This window comes from Alligator mississippiensis, chromosome 13, assembly GCF_030867095.1.
Source record: "Alligator mississippiensis isolate rAllMis1 chromosome 13, rAllMis1, whole genome shotgun sequence".
Lineage (NCBI taxonomy): Eukaryota > Metazoa > Chordata > Crocodylia > Alligatoridae > Alligator > Alligator mississippiensis.
Window position 1 is genome coordinate 6,900,101 of NC_081836.1, and position 16,903 is coordinate 6,917,003.

Consider the following 16,903-nt stretch of genomic DNA (forward strand, 5'->3'; position numbering starts at 1 on the left):
TAATGTAATGTACTGGCAAGTACAATTTATAACTTTCTCCCTTTGTACTGCTGCACACTGGATGAGACTATGTCATAGGTCTCCCCAAAAGAGCCTGGCTCTTTAACACAAGCTGTTAAGATTCATCCTTTTAGCTAGGGAGAGCCCATTTTAATTACTAGCTATGGCCAAAATAGTGATACTCTCATTAGAAATGTCCTGGGTGTCAGTTTTCTATGACGGCATTTCCTCTATCTACAGGAAGTATGACACTTACTGTGTTGTTCACCCACTGCTGGGCCTGATCTACAGCTGACCTCGTTTTGTTAAAGCTCTCAGCTTGCATGTCCAGCTCTGTACTTCTAATTATACAAAATCATCCTCCCCCCTGGAGGTCCCATTTCAATCCCCAGTGTCAACCCATACTAAACCCATGTCTTCTGCATCGCTACAGAGGATGACCTGGTAGGAGATGTGCAGATACAGGGTAACCTAGGGGACAGTGACCACCAATTGTTGGAATTCACTATCCGGCAAAAAGTGGCAAAGATAACCAGTAGGGAAGAAGTGCTAGACTTCAGAAAGGCTAATTTCAATGAGCTCAGGAGATTAGTAAGTGAGGCACTGAAGGACAAGAGCATTGGTGAGATGGGAAACCAGGAAGGGTGCTCGTTCTCCTGCGGGCATGGAAGGGAACTATCCCACTGCACATAAAGTGGGGCAAGGGGGCCAAGAAACCCTCTTGGCTGAACAGGGAAATGCAGGAAAGTCTAGAGGTGAAAAAAGAGGCATACAGACTGTGGAAGCAGAGGGGAGCCACCAAGGAGGAGTATACCTACTTGGCTCGTACTGGCAAGGAGTCAGTTAGAAAGGCCAAAGCAGCAATGGAGCTCAGGCTGGCAACAAAAATTAAAGACAACAAAAAGTCTTTCTTTAGATATATAGGGAGCAAAATGAAGGCACATGGCAACATAGGAACCATACAGGACAGACTAGGGCAATTGGTGACAGATAGGAGGGACAAAGCTGAGCTCTTCAATCAGTTTTTTGCAGATAAAGACACAGATAAAGACAGATCTCCCAGTTGGATTATAGACAGGCACAAGAGGGACACCAGCCCACCAATAGTTAGTGCCAACCTAGTGATGGGGCACTTGGAGGGGCTGGACATGTTTAAGTCAGCTGGCCCAGACGATTTTCATCCAAGGGTGCTGGGGGAATTAGCCAGTGTCATAGCAGTACCACTGGCAAAACTGTTTGAGCCCTCATGGTGCTCAGGACAGGTCCCAGAGGACTGGAAAAGGACCAGTGTGGCCCCTATTTTCAAGAAGGGGAGGAAGGAAGATCTGGGTAACTGTAGGCTGCTTAGTCTCACCTCTATCCTCAGGAAAACCTTTAAAAAAATTATTAAGGATCACATTTCTGGGAGTCCAGCAGGAAAATTAATGCCGAAGGGCAGTCAGCATGGGTTCATAGCAGGTAGATCCTGCCTGACTAACCTTGTTTCTTTTTATGACCAGGTCACAAAATGCTTAGATGCAGGAGTCGAGGTAGATGTCATCTACTTGGATTTTAAAAAGGCCTTCAATATGGTGTCTCATCCCATTCTTATAACTAAGCAGACGTAGGTGGTGAATTGGATTATGGGATGCACCCAGTGAGTGGTAGTGGATGGGTCGGTATTGACCTGGAAAGATGTGGGCAGTGGGGTCCCACAAGGTTCGGTCCTCGGACCAGTGCTGTTCAGTATCTTCATCAGTGACTTGGATGAGGGCGTGGAGAGCACACTGTCCAAATTTGTGGACAACACCAAATTATTAGGCAAAGTAAACACACCGGTGAGCAGGGAATGAATCCAGGTGGATCTGGACAGGTTGGAAAAGTGGGCAGAACAGAATAGGTTGCAGTTTAACAAAGATAAGTGCAAAGTGCTGCATCTAGAGAGAAAGAATCACCAACACACATACAGATTGGGAGATGACTTTCTAAATAGCACAGTGGCAGAAAGGGATCTTGGAGTCATAGCAGACTCCAAGATGAACGTGAGTCATCAATGTGATGAAGCAATAAGTAAAACTAACCGCACTCTATTATGCATTAGCAGGTGCATCATGAACAGGTCTAAGGAAGTGATACTTCCCCTTGTGATACTTGGTCAGGTTGCAGCTGAAGTACTGTGTCCAGTTTTGGATGCCACACTTCAGGAGGGATGTGGATAACCTTGAGAGGGCCCAGAGGAGGGCTACTTGTATGGTTAGGGGCCTGCAGGTAAGATCCTACAAGGGGAGACTGAGGGACCTGGATCTCTTCAGCTCCACAAAAGAAGGTTGAAGAGAGGTGATCTTGTGGCCACCTACAAACTCATTGTGGGGGGAAAGCAAGGAATAGGAGATGCTCTGCTTACCAGGGCAGCCCTTGGGGTAACTAGGAACAATGGCCACAAACTGACAGAGAGCAGATTTAGATTGGACATCAGGAAGAACTTCTTTATGGTGAGGGTTGCCAGAATCTGGAACAGGCTTCCAAGGGAGGTGGTGATCTCCCCTACCTTGGGGGTCTTTAAGAGGAGACTGGACAAGCACCTGGCTGGGGTCGTCTGACCCCAGCGCTCTTCCCTGCCCAGGGCAGGGGGTTGGACTCCATGACCTACTGAAGTCCCTTCTGACTCTCAAAATCTATTAAATCTATTTCCCTCATCTGAACCCCAGAATGAATTACATTTTACATGTATTTTTTTGTATTTCCATTTCTTGAAAATACATTAACAGGCACATTAAAGAAACATGAAACAGGTTATAGAAATTACTACTTGAACGACAAGAATTAATTCTATGTCATTTGATCTTGCCTACATGCATGTCTTTTTTTGTTCCTCATTTTAGATCTTAGTCTTTTTATGTGCGTTATATTTGGCCTTCAACAATTTTATGAGTCTGGTAGTCATGCAGTCATACCAAATATAAGCTACTTTTTCACTTTCAAGACTATTTCCAAACTTTCTATCATTTCTTATTCATCAGGATGTTGACTCCTGTCTGATTGGCTAATAATTTTCTACTACTACAAATCTACTTGTGAAGTTTTCAAATGAGCGCCTTTGTGTGATCTCCCACAGTGCCCCTTCAAACTTGAGAGAAGCACTTTATAAACATCCAGAAATCTCTCTCATCATCCTCCTGAGTTTTTCCTTGTCTGCTGATAAGTTGATATCACTGTTCATCTGTTCATCATGCCGTGCCAACCAGTATTATCTCATTGTTTACTCATGCTCTTCCTGTGTCTGTGCCTCCATCTGTTGTCCTTTGCTTTATACTTAGTTTGAAAGCTCTTTAGAGGAGGGACTATCTTTTAGTTCTGTGATTGCATGATACATCGTGGATACTGGTCCAAAGTGAGAGATCACAGGCACTACACAAAAAATAATTAGAACTGATCATAATAACCCATGCAAAAATTCCTACCACTGGGAAAGTGGACGCCAAATGATAGTTAAGCTGTAGAACTGGAAAATGTGCCCGAATTATGGTATCTCTTCAGCGGGATTTACCAGTACACAAAGTTTTTTAAGAGCGATGAGACAATCCAAACGTTCTTACTCCTACTCATTTCTTCAAGCCTTTCATTATTTCAGCAAATCAATTTCCTCTGTCCCTTCAACATAATAATTAACTTGACTGGTGACAATTAGCATGGAAGTGGTGGCAATTCACGAATCACAAAAGCTTTCTGACTCCCGAGGTAAATTATACCTTGTTGGGGAGAAAATAATAATAAAAAAAGATGATTTCACAGACCCTCTACCATTATTGGAGTTTCTCCTAGATTTCATGCTTCCTACCACAGAACTCTGAAATGTTCTCCTACGGGGAAATGAACTGTGAATACCATGGTAGATGTCGTACTTCCTGTAGAGAGAGGAAATGCAAGCTAAGCCTCCAGAAGAGAAGCTGACACAAAAGTTTTAAACCTGTAACCATCCTCACAGCACAAATCTCAACTTTTTTTTTTCAAGGTGATTTAGTAATGTGAGGTAAGTGTCTTCTATTTTCATTGCATTTATATCTGCAATAGAAAACATATCCTAACCTGCATATTAGGCTTGCACGAGTAGGCAGCTATTTGATCTGGCTTCAGATCCAGCCGCTTCGGATGCTAGGGATCTGATCTGGAGCTCCAGACTGGGTTCCTGCTTCAATCCAGCCGAAGCTTCGGAGCCACCTCGGAGATCCGGCCAGAGGCTATAATGGGGAATCAATGAAATATCTATAACTTTATTGTTTTTTGTCTTATTTGGGTGGTAGCCTCTGTGGAGAGCATGAAGCCTGCCAAGTTTCAAGAAAATCGGTGCAGGGGTTCAGGGAGAACTGCACCCTAAATTCTTGAAAGCAAAACTCATGTCATGTGTATGTGTTACACCGCAGGGGGGTGAAAACTGCAGGGATGGTGGCCCCTGGTGAGGCCACAAAGCCTGCCAAGTTTCCAGAAGATCGGTGCAGAGGTTTGGGGGGAACTGCCCCTCAAGCTGCTGACAGGCAAAACTCAGGACATAGATGACCCTGTGTGTGTTAAGGCGCAGCGGGATGAAAACTGCAGGGGTGCTGGGCATTCTTGACACAGCGCTGGTGGGAGCCACGCCCCCCCCCGAGCATTACGGACAGACAGACACACAGACAGACGGACCAGGCCATTTATATGGAGAGATTATTGGATAATTATTCTAAAGAATGTTATTGTACCTGGGAAGGGGGAAACTTTTTGGTGTAACAGGAGTTTACAGTGGCTGCATACACATGTTGAAATAATCTGGGAGAATTCTCCCAGGTTTGTTCTCCTGGTAGAAAAATTTATCCAGAGGTGCCTGAACAGACACTCGAGTGCTGAGCCTTTGAAGAGCAGCGAGCTGGCAGCACTGACACTGCACAGCCAAGGAGCGCCTCTGCACACATCAAAGCATACTCTGAAGCGCCTTCAGGCTGTGGCAGCGATGCACAGGGCGGAGAGGGGAAGTAATGTGCAGGGATCTGGGGTGCTGAGGACGATGGGGAGGGCAGCGAACCCAAGTGGGTGGGGGGGTGTTTATGGTAAGGTGTAGCCTACAGTATAAGCCTACACACCTTACTGTAACACGAGCTGGGTAACACAGATCAGAGATAATCCTGTCCTAGAGTGGCGTAACTTTGAGCATTAGAAGTGCTTAAAATCAGTTTTGGGTGTGTTATTGTGTGGACAATCCAGCTATTACAAGCTCCAGGAGCCGCCCAAAGTTACCATGTAACAAGGCCCTTATATGAGTCAGGCATAAAGGGTCCGGAGAATTTTAAACTAGGAGCAAACAAAAGAGTGGCAATCAAGTGGGGTTTTTTTTCTAAACTCTTTAATTCTAAATTATATTGTTTAATTGAAAACATGCCAAAAATGTGTTTCTCTGGCAACAAATATAAGCATGCTAGATTTGGATGGTGGGTTTTTCCCCCCAGAATATAAGGAAAGGATTCAGGGGATAGGAGCTATAGAACTGACTATGCTGCATCTACCTTTGCTCCATATCATACAGATTAATTTCAAATGCTCTGGTAACTAGGAAGTATAATAGATACAAATCTTGTCTCGGAATAATTTGCATTGCAAGAGGGGCTAAATCGTCATTCCACGTGTAGGAATCCTTCCAATGGGCAACAAAATTCTGCAGTAGTTTAGAGTAGAGCTACATTTGCTTTTCTTTTTAAATTTGAGAGCAAAATAAGCTGCTTCTTTGTAAAGCTGTTTGCATTTTGTGTCCAGAACTCCCATCCATATACTGGATTTATAACAGTGCTTTTTCAGACATGGAATCATAATGTCATTCCTTCCATCTGAGAATATGTAATATCAGGGAGAGGTGATAAGGTTTGAGTGATTTATGTAATGGGTTTGAAGAGGGAGGTGAAAAAGCAGGTGGCAGAGTGTTTGATGAGGTCCCTGTAAGTAATTTTTGTTAGCCGATACAATATGCTTGTTTGGGCATAAAGTGTCTCATATGAACGCATTGCAAATTTTTTCAGTTCTGATTATAGTCAGTATAAGGAAATAGAGCTGACTCATTTAGAGACCATTACAAGCACTTCTAGTAGGAATAGGCAGATGTATCTATGGTGGGGGAGGGAGAATTACATTATAAATCTTTTATAAAATGTATGGTGTGGTTCAATACTTTTTCCCCTGATGGAAATGAAAAAAGGCGATAACCAAAAAAACCGTATACTTCCGTGGATCCATTCTCGATGTGATACCAGGTCACTTTAATACCATTGTCTTCTAAACGTTTCTTGTACAAGAGCCCATCATCCCGAAAAACATCGTATTCACAGGTTATAATACAAGGCTTAGGGAGCAGGCAAATGGTACCTTCATCAGCTGTAAGTGGGGAAAAAGCTGGGCTTAAAAGTGTCCTAGTTATTCCATAGCTTTCCAATGAGAATGAAGAAGGCGACTTTGGTGTGTGGCCTCTGACTTTAAATTCTTTAGGAATATTGTCTGCGTGTATCCATTTCCTATATTTCAGTTTCATATCCATGGGTACATGAGGTCCTTCCAGGAGACAGTCCTTGAATGACATGCTGTATCCAAAACCCCGCAAACCAAGCATGGCAACCGTTTCCTGGAATAAAAAAGGGACTGACTGGTTCTGCTGATACGATGGCAAGTTCAAGTCCAGTCCTTGGAGACCTGGATAGATCAAGCCCTGAGCTCGCAACTTAGAAATATCTCTTCTATGTGCTAATGCTTGGCAAGCAGTAGCAGCAAGATTGCCTCCAGCACTGTCTCCACCAATGACAACATGAGCTGGATCCATACCATAGTCTTCAGCAGTCTTCATAAAATATATGGCAGCAGTGACACAGTCTAAGAGTTGGATAGGATACCTATTTTCAGGAGCCAAGCAATACCTAAAAAATCAGATAAGTGGACTTAATATGAAATCATACATGAATGACAGCTTTGCTTAGCTATACTAAAGTGACAAAATTACAACATAGAAGGTAAAAACCCACAGAGTGTATAAGATGCCCTTCTATGAAACTGTCACCTTTTAATTGCCTCCGATTCCACCTGACTTAATTTTAGCAACATTATCCCACAGCTTCAAATATACCTAGTGGAAAATAACACTGAGGAACTGTAACACCATAGAAACAAAAGCCTCTACCTTAGATGACAATACAGTTCTTAAATTGGAATTATCTTCATTTTTCCATACTGACCTATCAGTTAATGGTCTGGAAATTTGGTGGCGGAGGAGCATTGGCAGAGCCATGGCAATTAACATTGCCACCGCTCCCTCACTGCCATATTTCCAGACCCATGGGCAGCCCTGCGGGCCGGGCGATGTGGCCCCATGCATCCGATTGTGCCAGTGCATGGGGTCATTCTGCAGCTGGATCCAGTGGGTGACGCCAAGTTGGAGCACCGCATTGCACCCGTAGACCAACCCCACGCAATAACCCCATGCTGGATCCAGTCTGTGGACTGACCCTGCCCACAGACCAGCCTTGCACCACTCATCCAGTCTGTGGGGCTGGGAAGTTAAGCACCACTTCTTTAAAGGAGAGCATATGAACAGGATTTATCTAGAGATATCTATCCCCTGCTCATTATTCCCCCTGGCATCCACCACCATTGGCTCAGAGATGCCAGAGGATACTCCATGAATTTGTCTAGTCCCTTTTTGCGCCTTGCCATACTAACATTTAAATTAAAATTTTTTTTCTCAAGAATTCTTACTGATGCTTCCAAACTGGCCAGCGCCGCCATGAATGAAGATCAGTCCTTTCCTTGGACAAATTGACTGGCTCCTTGGCTGGTAAACCCGCACTGGCACCTCCCCAAACTGTAGATCTTTGATGACGAGGGTTGGATCTTTCCTTGGTTTTATGCCATCCATTTCATACCGTATGAAGTCAAGCTCACTGCAGATACCAAGCTTCTCCAGAAATTTTCCCTGTTTATTGTTAGAATGAAGTTAATGCAAAGAGTGTCTCAGATCTCATCATTTTTCAGAAACTATAGAGGTTTTTATATCCATGCTACAATACATCCATGGTACAATACATAGGGAAATAGAGGTGTCATTTCATTTCTGGAGCTATATCAAAACCTCACAGGTCAGAAACCCACAAACAAGAGGGAGAAGCCAGTTCTAGGCCCTCCTCCAGCCTGAGGGAGATTAACACCTACATTTCCCTCTTCCCAGAAGGGTGACCTAATAGCAAGGTAACCGAATATTTTAGGAGTAAGGTATACTCCACCCTTCCTTTTGAACCTGGGTAGGTGCTACATTTTAAATGTAGCAGTTTTGCTACATGTGTGCTGTTCCTGACTTGTCCACATGTAATGGTTAGAAGAAACAGGTGCTGACCTTCTGAAATGTTCCTCTTCTGAAACAGCTCCAAATGTACATATGTCCATACCCTAAAGTCACATTACAACTGGGATTTCTGTCTATACCCGTTAAGCATAAAATCAAAAGTCCTATTGCCTTAGGCGTGACTTTTAGTTTTGCTTCACAGCTACTCACAGGAGGTAGCACGAGAAAGTAGTCACTAAAAATCTCCACACCGTACTTAGCAATGCACCGAGACTCATAACAGTCTGCACAACTTACACACACGCACACAGATGTACTCCTTGTACACTCGGGCATTAGACCAAGTGACGTAAGCAGACAGACCCCTCACATCATTACCAGCAAGAGACACAAGAGATGACAAAAATCACCTGCTCCATTGACTGTTAACCGAAGACCCAAACAGATGGACGTGTAAGAGGCTTAAAAGTCATAAACTGTTTGTATGTGAAGCCCACAAGCTCCTAGAAGGGATTGAGGAGGCTGAACCAAACCTATGGGCAGTAACAGAGTGGGCTGACCGCTAAGAAAGATCAGACTTATTCCTACAGCGCTTTATACCAACACCAAATGAGTCCCCCATTGAGCACAACTTTGACAGAGAAATGTGGGTCAAGCTGAACAGACTGAGATATGGCTACGGACGCTTCAAAATAACCCTTCATCAGAGAAATATCTTGGACAGCCCCCTGCGTGAATGTGGCATCCAACGAACAGCACAGCTCTTAATCAAAAGCTGCAATCTCTACTAATGCTCAAATACAGCAAATGTAATCTGCTCATTGAGTGACAATAGCGGACAGTGGCTCACGGATCTGGCTCGTACATCTGGAAGTTGATCTCTGACACTGTACGAAAGCAGCAGCAGCAAAAAAAGCAACTTGCAATTTAAAATCCATTACTTTTCAAATTCCTTCATCTCTGAGCACCACACAAAACACAGCATTTAATTTACCAACTTCTCTCCTCCTTCCCCGCCCTCACATCTCTCGAGCCAGAATGAAGCATTGGCTTTAAACCAGGCAAACTCACCAAAATTACTGCCATAATTAACCCCCAGTGCATGATTTTGAGCTTTAAAGGCTGCTCAACTCCAGGAGGTAGTACTGATTTGGCGTAATCATAATGAAGTGCTGAGGCCAACAGTATTAGAAAAGCAGCAGGCAAAATTACTGCAGTTAATGAGACAAGAATATGAAGAAGCTCCATTTCGCTTTGCTGAGAATGATGTGGCTAGTAAACTGGCTTTGAGTTTACTCTGCCAGTGCTCCTATAGAGTATCTGAAACATCTGAAACGATGGCAATTAGCATTATCACCCTGGAAATGAGCAAAGAAAATGATGAGGTTGCAATATTTTCCACCTTCCATCCAACCAGGTTCCACATAGATTATTTTAAAATAGGCCAGTAGTCAGCCTCCAGAAGATCTTTCAGTTACTATAAAAAAGAAAAAAGTCTTATTTTTAACTAGTTTCTTAGAGGTACTAGGTTCCACATGCCCCTGCCATCTCATTGCTAATGAGTACAATGAAGCATACCATCATAGCAAAATTGGGCTGGAAAGGACATCTAATCCAGGTTGCTACTCAAGGCAGGATCCTTCTTAGCTAAACCATCATAAATAAGTGATTGTCTATTTTATTCTTTAAAACTGGGCAATCAGCCCTCTCGTCCAAATACAAGGTCCTGTCCTCATCAGCAAAATCAGCATTTTAAAAGTTCTTAAAGGTGTGATGTATCTATGCCAATACAGCAGTCAGTTTAAAGATATAGTTTCCCCCGCCAAAATTTAGGGAAAAGAGGTGGTCTAATTTAGGCATGGAATAGAAAGTATGGAGTGGCTACTATGGATGCATAATCTACTCTATTTTATTTCAAATTGTATTTTTTATGGAAGACGTAGAAGTAAAAATGATACTGTGTGTAGGAAGCCATTAGGTAGAACATTCTTATTTTACGGTACAGGGAACAAACTCGTATTCATTGTCATGTTTCCATTCAAAACAGGTTTTCTCGGCACTAAAATGCCATGCTTCTGCGTGCTTTCAAAGCCCCTGTAAAATTATTCTATATAAAGCGGTGGTCATTTGCATGAAATTAGAGGAGCCTGATTGCCAAGTGAGAATATATCAAATGTGAGGGACCCAGACTGATAACTTTTTAAAAGTATGTGGTGTGACCCAACAGAGTCAAGGTACTGGGGTGATGAGCAAGATAAGAAAGTGATCCCTCTTACCAGCTCATCCAATGCAATTTTTTTGTTTTTGCTTTGCTGTCCTTGCATATATAAGGATCATAATGTTTACTAACTGATTATAATATGTGGGTCATGCAACATGCAATGGTAATTGCGTAGTACAGAGGGGATAATCGCCGTATGTGTGGGCAAGGCTTAGTGAAACATGTAATATAACCAAGTTCCAAAGAATAAATAAGCCTGGAGAAAACAGGAGGCAGGTTATGATTATGGTGTTATAAAGGGAAAGAGTCAAGAGAGATGTTTTATATAAGCTTTGCTTTTGGCTGTTGGTGAGGAAACTACTAATTACACAGTATTGAACTGGATTCTGTTGGAGACTCTGCCAACAAAGTCCTAGCCTATGGGACTTCTGCATTTTATTCTTTGCCTTAGTTATTTCCAGAGAGTTACCATTCTCTACTTTTTCCTTCCACCAAACTGTTACATTTTATTTATATACTTCCAGTTTCATAGATAGCAGAGACACAAACTACCCAAAAATTAGGAATACCTCCTTTTAGGCGCTATTTTATATATTTCTACAGCCACGATGCTCTTTTCACTGGTGCTGACACTGCGTTCTAGATAAAAAAAACTTTCAACATTTTCCAAGCCTCATAGTTATAGCAATATAACCTGTGGGTTCAGAAAATAATCTTCCTGTTTCCTGCTCTTCCTATTGCACAACTGCTTGATGAAGTCTTTGCACTTTCTCCCAAAGCATTATCAATGGACTCTGACTGTTAAAAGATACCTTTTTTTTTTTGAAAACTATATGTCCCCAGATGGAGACATGCACCTTATTTTTGGAAAGCAGAATGTTGGGGGAAAAAATTCAGTTGCATCTGATTGCATGCAGCAGCTCACTCAACCTCAGCCAGGTCAAAGGGTGCTAACCCTCCCAGTATTAACCCTCTCAAAAAGCTGCTAATGAATTGATGGCTATTGCCAGTTCCTTAACAAAACTGCCTCTGCTTTTGTTGGGCCAGAGCAGGGTGGCAATCTTTGGGCTGATTTACTGGGGGCAAAGGTGTGTATAGTATTTGAGTAAATATGGTACCAAATTTAATAATTAAAAAAAACAACTTCATCTGTACAGAATAGAGCAGGTATAGTCAGTTTGGGAAGAGAACTCATTTCTTGTCACTCTGAGAGCTATGAAGCCAAGAGAGTATATTTGGAGTTTGTTAGTCCTTAAAGGAAAGTATCAGGTTTACTTTACCATAATGCTGGAGCTGGAGGTGATGTATATCTTTTCAGATCATACACTGGTATCAAAGTCAGTTGGGCTTAATATTTCCATAATGTACCTCCGTCCTTAAACAACCCATCGCGTTCTTTAAGAAACCATTCCTCTTCTGTTCAGTAGACAAGTTAATCGTGCTGTTTATCATGTGTAGTAACTGAGCACTCTTAAAACCAGGTACACATGAAGCTCGATCTATTGTATGAAGGTCTTTCATACACATCTCATCAGACTTTGGTGGCTGATGAACAGGCTCTTTTTTTATTCTATACAGAATAGAGTAATTACGATGAGTTTAGGAAGAGAACCCAATTGTCATCTGAGAGCTATGAAGCCAAGAGAGAATATCTGGAATGTCTTAGTCCTTAAAGGAAAACATGATAGTTTTCCTAGACAGATTATAACTAGACAGGTAATATGGTGATTTTTATACTGACCCAACAAATAAGTTATAATGCTCACCTTGTGAAGTTGAAATGATGTACATATGACCCCTACAGCCTGTATTTCCTACTCCTGTTCACTGTCATTGACTGTACAGGTTTGGTGCGCTAATAAATGTCAGCGTATGTCAAAAGCATATTGCCTATTTTCAAGAAACCAGCTAGTACTCCTGTTCCTCCTTTAGTTGTACACTTGTTAAGAAATAAAAACGTAGTACATGCATGTTCTGACATAAGACCGTATCTTAAGCAGTCATTTTCTAAGCACAGGTCTGTGGATCCAGACTTGCAAGAGATTGAGCGAGAGGTATGAAATATTCAATAAAATGGTAAAAACACTGAGGGAAGGGAATCAAAAAGCCAGTCAGCTCTTCTTTTCCATTACCTGGCCACTGGAAAGATAAAAACCTGTTGCAAGGGGAAGGACCTGTCCCAAACCCCCAGCATACCCTTTTACAGATTCATCCTTATCCTGGGGCTGATTCAGACTCTTTTGCTGTTCCTCTCATTTAGTTCTCAATGGGGGTGTAGGCTGTAGCCATGTTGGTCTAAGGACACAGGTAGTTGAGGTCCTTTGGGTAAATCTGATATGTTTTATCAGACCAACTCAAATAGCTGGAAACCTTCTTTGCAAACTTGAAAGAATAATTTTTCCAACTATTTGAGCTGGTCTGATAAAAGATATCAGATTTACCCAAAGAACCTTGTCTGCCTTAATTCTCAATGAGCATTTTAAGGAGACCACTTCATGTTGGCAAGTAGGTATGAATTTTCTTAGTTATGCTAACATTACAATGAATTGTTATAAGACCCTCTTGTTTGGGGATCATCCTCTTTGTACAATTCTCTGTCGTTCTCGGGTCTTGTTGAACATGTTTCTTACAGAGCTCGTGTCCTACATTCATTGCATTTCATTCAACCCCATGTGGCATTTGTTAAATTTAGAACAACTTTTCTGGCGTGTTACAAGAGATTTTGCAATTTCTTCACTGGCATGTTATCAAAGCCAAATTTCAGGACCAATGATAGAGCATGTAGACAACAGAAATGTTCTGGAAGTAAAATGTACTTGTCAAACCAAAAATTTATAAGGGAAGATACTTATATAACCTGGTCTACATTTCTTTTTATCGGTAACATGATAATAATTAATTATCAAAGAGGCAAGGAGTGGTTAGAGTGATATCTTTTATTGGACCAACTAAATAGTTGGGATAGAGTCAGACAAGCTTTCAGATGCTAGGTATTCTTCATCAGGACTGATTCGATTTCTTAAAGGATGCGATGGGTTGTTGATTAAAAACTGATCTGGTTCTGATCAGACCTGACGAAGAAGATCTTTCATTTAAAAGCCTAACTCTCACCCAACTACATAGTTAGTTGGTCCAATAAAAGCTGCCACTCTAGGAAATCCTTGCCTCTTGCACAAGCTGGACCATCACAGCTACTGCGTCACTCTTACACTACAATTAATTATACATTTTCGGCATTGATGCTTCTGGCAACTTTCCCAGTAGGCTCCTAGCCTTTCTGACTGCTTCCCTTGTTATTCTCTTTATCCTGTTTCTCTCTTTTGTCATTCCCTTTAGCCCCTCCTGCCTTCCACTCTTCTTTGTCAAACTACATTTTGTATACAACACTTCTTCTAAAAGAGATTTCATCAGCCCACGTGTCGACTCTCTTACTATTACCTAATATGACTGTCACAATTCAGTCGCTCAGCTTGAATGCTGAGATATTTTCCTTTTGTTACATGTACAAGCAGTAAATAGGATACCTGTGGTCCAGTCTGTGAGATATTGTGAGATGAAAGCCTTTGGTGGAATTTGGAGAAATCCTGCTCCAATTGCTCTGCTGTCATATAGAAAGTAATCTTCACTTCCACTCCCTCTCCCTCCTCAAATGGACCTGGGAACATCTATCTGGGAATGGAAATGAGCCCTCGGTGACTATGAGGAATAAAGGAATTGCAATTTTAATAATCCTAGAAAAGCAACCTCCTAGCTTAAACAGCAGACTGCATTATCTGTTTACATCTTCTCCAAAAAAAGTCTCAGAGGATCAGTTTTGCAATGTAGAGCCTTCACACATTAGGAATATAATAACTGCTTGTTCGTCCTCTTAAGGGAATAAAGATAGCATGCTCACCTTCCTGTAGTTTTTTGGAACAACCTACAGAACGTCATTGAAATGATACACTTGCAATAGCACACTTTAGGATGGATCAAATAGCCGGTGGAGAAAGGTTCTCAAATTGTACAGGTTTTGGTAGCATCAATTCCACTGAACTCTCCTTCATTAGTTGTTGCATTCTGGTTGCCTTGATTAAAATTCATTTAAGTTTTGGGTGTTGGGGTCATGAAAATATTGTTATGCTTGTTGTGTAGCAAAAAGAGAGCAGAGCTGTAGTTATATCAAATGTTTCTCCCTTATTCCCTAGTTTGCTGATATGCTTTAGTAAGTCAGGAGGTATAATTTTCCTTGAAAGATATTTTTTTTCCCTTAACCCATACATCCAGGTATGTTAAAATTCCATTTTCAACTATTATTTCAGCCAGTTTACCTAGTACTGAAGCTAAGCTCCTTGCTTGGTAATTCCCAGGACCATCCCAAGTCCCTTTTTAAAAGACAGGAGCTCTGAGTCCTTACTTTACAAACTGATTTTAAACAGAGACTGTATTTTGTTTTTAGCAGCTCAACCATTTCATTCTTGGGTTCCCTTCAGCTGTCACGATCGAACACTAACGGATCTGACATCCCTGGTAGATGTTACACTTAAGACATGATTGATTAACCAGTTGATCACGTCTCATAGTGTAACCCGCACGTTCAAGCAATTAATGGTACGACAAAAATAAACTTTCAACAATTTCCAAGCCTTATAGTTATAGCAGTATCACCTGTGGGTTCAGAAAAAAAAAAAAAATCTTCCTGGTTTTTTTTTTTTAATGTGTAAGCCACAAAATTATTACACATTTTTTGTAATGTGTAGCATGGCAGGAGGCACAACTGTTGGGACTGCGGATCAGATCCTTTGATTGAACGTCTGTGAGCGTCCTAAGTGACTTGCTGCTCTTTATTTATCCACTCATCCTTGTAGGTATTGAGCAAAATCTAGGAAGATACAATGTCATGAACATTAAAGAACATTTCAATATAAGATGCTGAAGATCAGCTCTCTTTTTCCTTACATGGAAACTGTTGCATCCCCATAGTTTATGCTCAGAACAGAAAAAGTTGATCAGGTGAGTGGGATAATTATCTGTTAGTCATTGTTCATTAGTCGGTTCCTTGTTCAAACTCCGTTCTGCAGTGATGCCTGGTGGCCAAAAGGAAGAACAAAAGACGTGTTTTCCGTGTTCCTAGGTTTCCCACGATGCCTTTAGATGGCATTTTTAAACGTTACTAAAGTTGGAGTTGGGTTGATGTAGTAGTCCAGGCAAGATGTGAGATGCAAGGCTATTTGTGATATCTTTTATTGGACCAACTGTATAGTTGGGAGAAATGTTAGACAAACTTTTGAGTACAAAGTGCCTTTATTCAGGTCTGAATCCCATTGTGGGAAGGGCAGGAAATAAAAATGCTTTCTAAATAACAGAAGCCTGACAATAAAAGAAGGAAGTATATGTGTGGCAAATGAGGAAGGTAAATACTGGACACCACATAGGAAAAGGAATTGGGAACCACTCCTCACGATCACCTTCTAATCACTTTCTAGTCACGATCGAATTAACTGCTCCCATTTTCAATACTGTAGATTGCCGTAATAGTGCTGAAATCATTAGCTTAGATGCCCCAAAATGGTCTTTCATAGCTTTCTGTGATCATTTCATCTGTCTGAAGAGAACTGTTAAGACCTCATGCAGCAATAGTCCCAGGGACTTTGCAGGTTCAGGTGAGCATCACTGCACATTTCGGCACATTTTCCACAGCCATAAGACATTTTCTAGTTGTGTCGTGACACCTATTTCAGTTTCTTCTGTATTGCATAAGGAATAACAATATGGTCCTTAGATTTGCCTCAGACATTGCATATTCAGCACCTTTAGAAACAGGTGGCGTTAAAAATGCTTAAGAAACTAAATCTAGGAGGATACCATTAAAGAAGACCAAAACCAAGTTGTCTCCCTTTCTTTAAAAAGTAAAGGAACTAAACAGCAGCTTCAGGAACTCAAACCTGACACAGTTTATAGCTCTGCTAATATAGCAAATGAAGGTATCCTTGTTTAAGTATATCTCATGATATGCACAAAAAGGAGAACTAAAACCCTTCAATTAAATTTTACAGAAGAAATATCCCTGTAGCAGTAGCTGAGGAGCTAATTTGCACTGTATGGGACAGAGCACCTCATGTGAAACAGCTACAGAGAAATCTTTGTTATGACCCAGATGAGTAACGAGTAGCACAGGGGTGGGCAAAATGCAGCCCGGGGGCCGGATGCAGCCCTCCTATCCAGCTCGTGGGGCCCCTAAAAAATTTAGAAAATTAATATTTATCTGCGCTGGGCTGGCTGTCATGCGGCCCTCGATGGCTTGCCAAAACTCAGTAAGCAGCCCTTTGCCCAAAATAATTGCCTGCCCCTGCCGTAGCATAACAGGTGGCATGACTGGG

At 41.7% G+C, this 16,903-nt stretch overlaps 2 protein-coding genes across 4 annotated transcripts in view; one reads left to right on the forward strand and one right to left on the reverse strand.

Moving 5' to 3' along the window:
• LRRC38 (leucine rich repeat containing 38) overlaps positions 1–16,903 on the forward strand; it is a 258,878-nt gene that overhangs the window by 235,251 nt on the left and 6,724 nt on the right. The window lies entirely within an intron of this gene.
• Positions 6,131–7,770, reverse strand: LOC106738715 (arylacetamide deacetylase-like 4). Its single transcript, XM_059716723.1, has 2 exons — positions 7,634–7,770; positions 6,131–6,905 (listed from the first exon to the last, which is right to left on the reverse strand). The coding sequence occupies exons 1-2, from the start codon at positions 7,768–7,770 to the stop codon at positions 6,131–6,133; spliced, it is 912 nt and encodes a 303-aa protein (XP_059572706.1).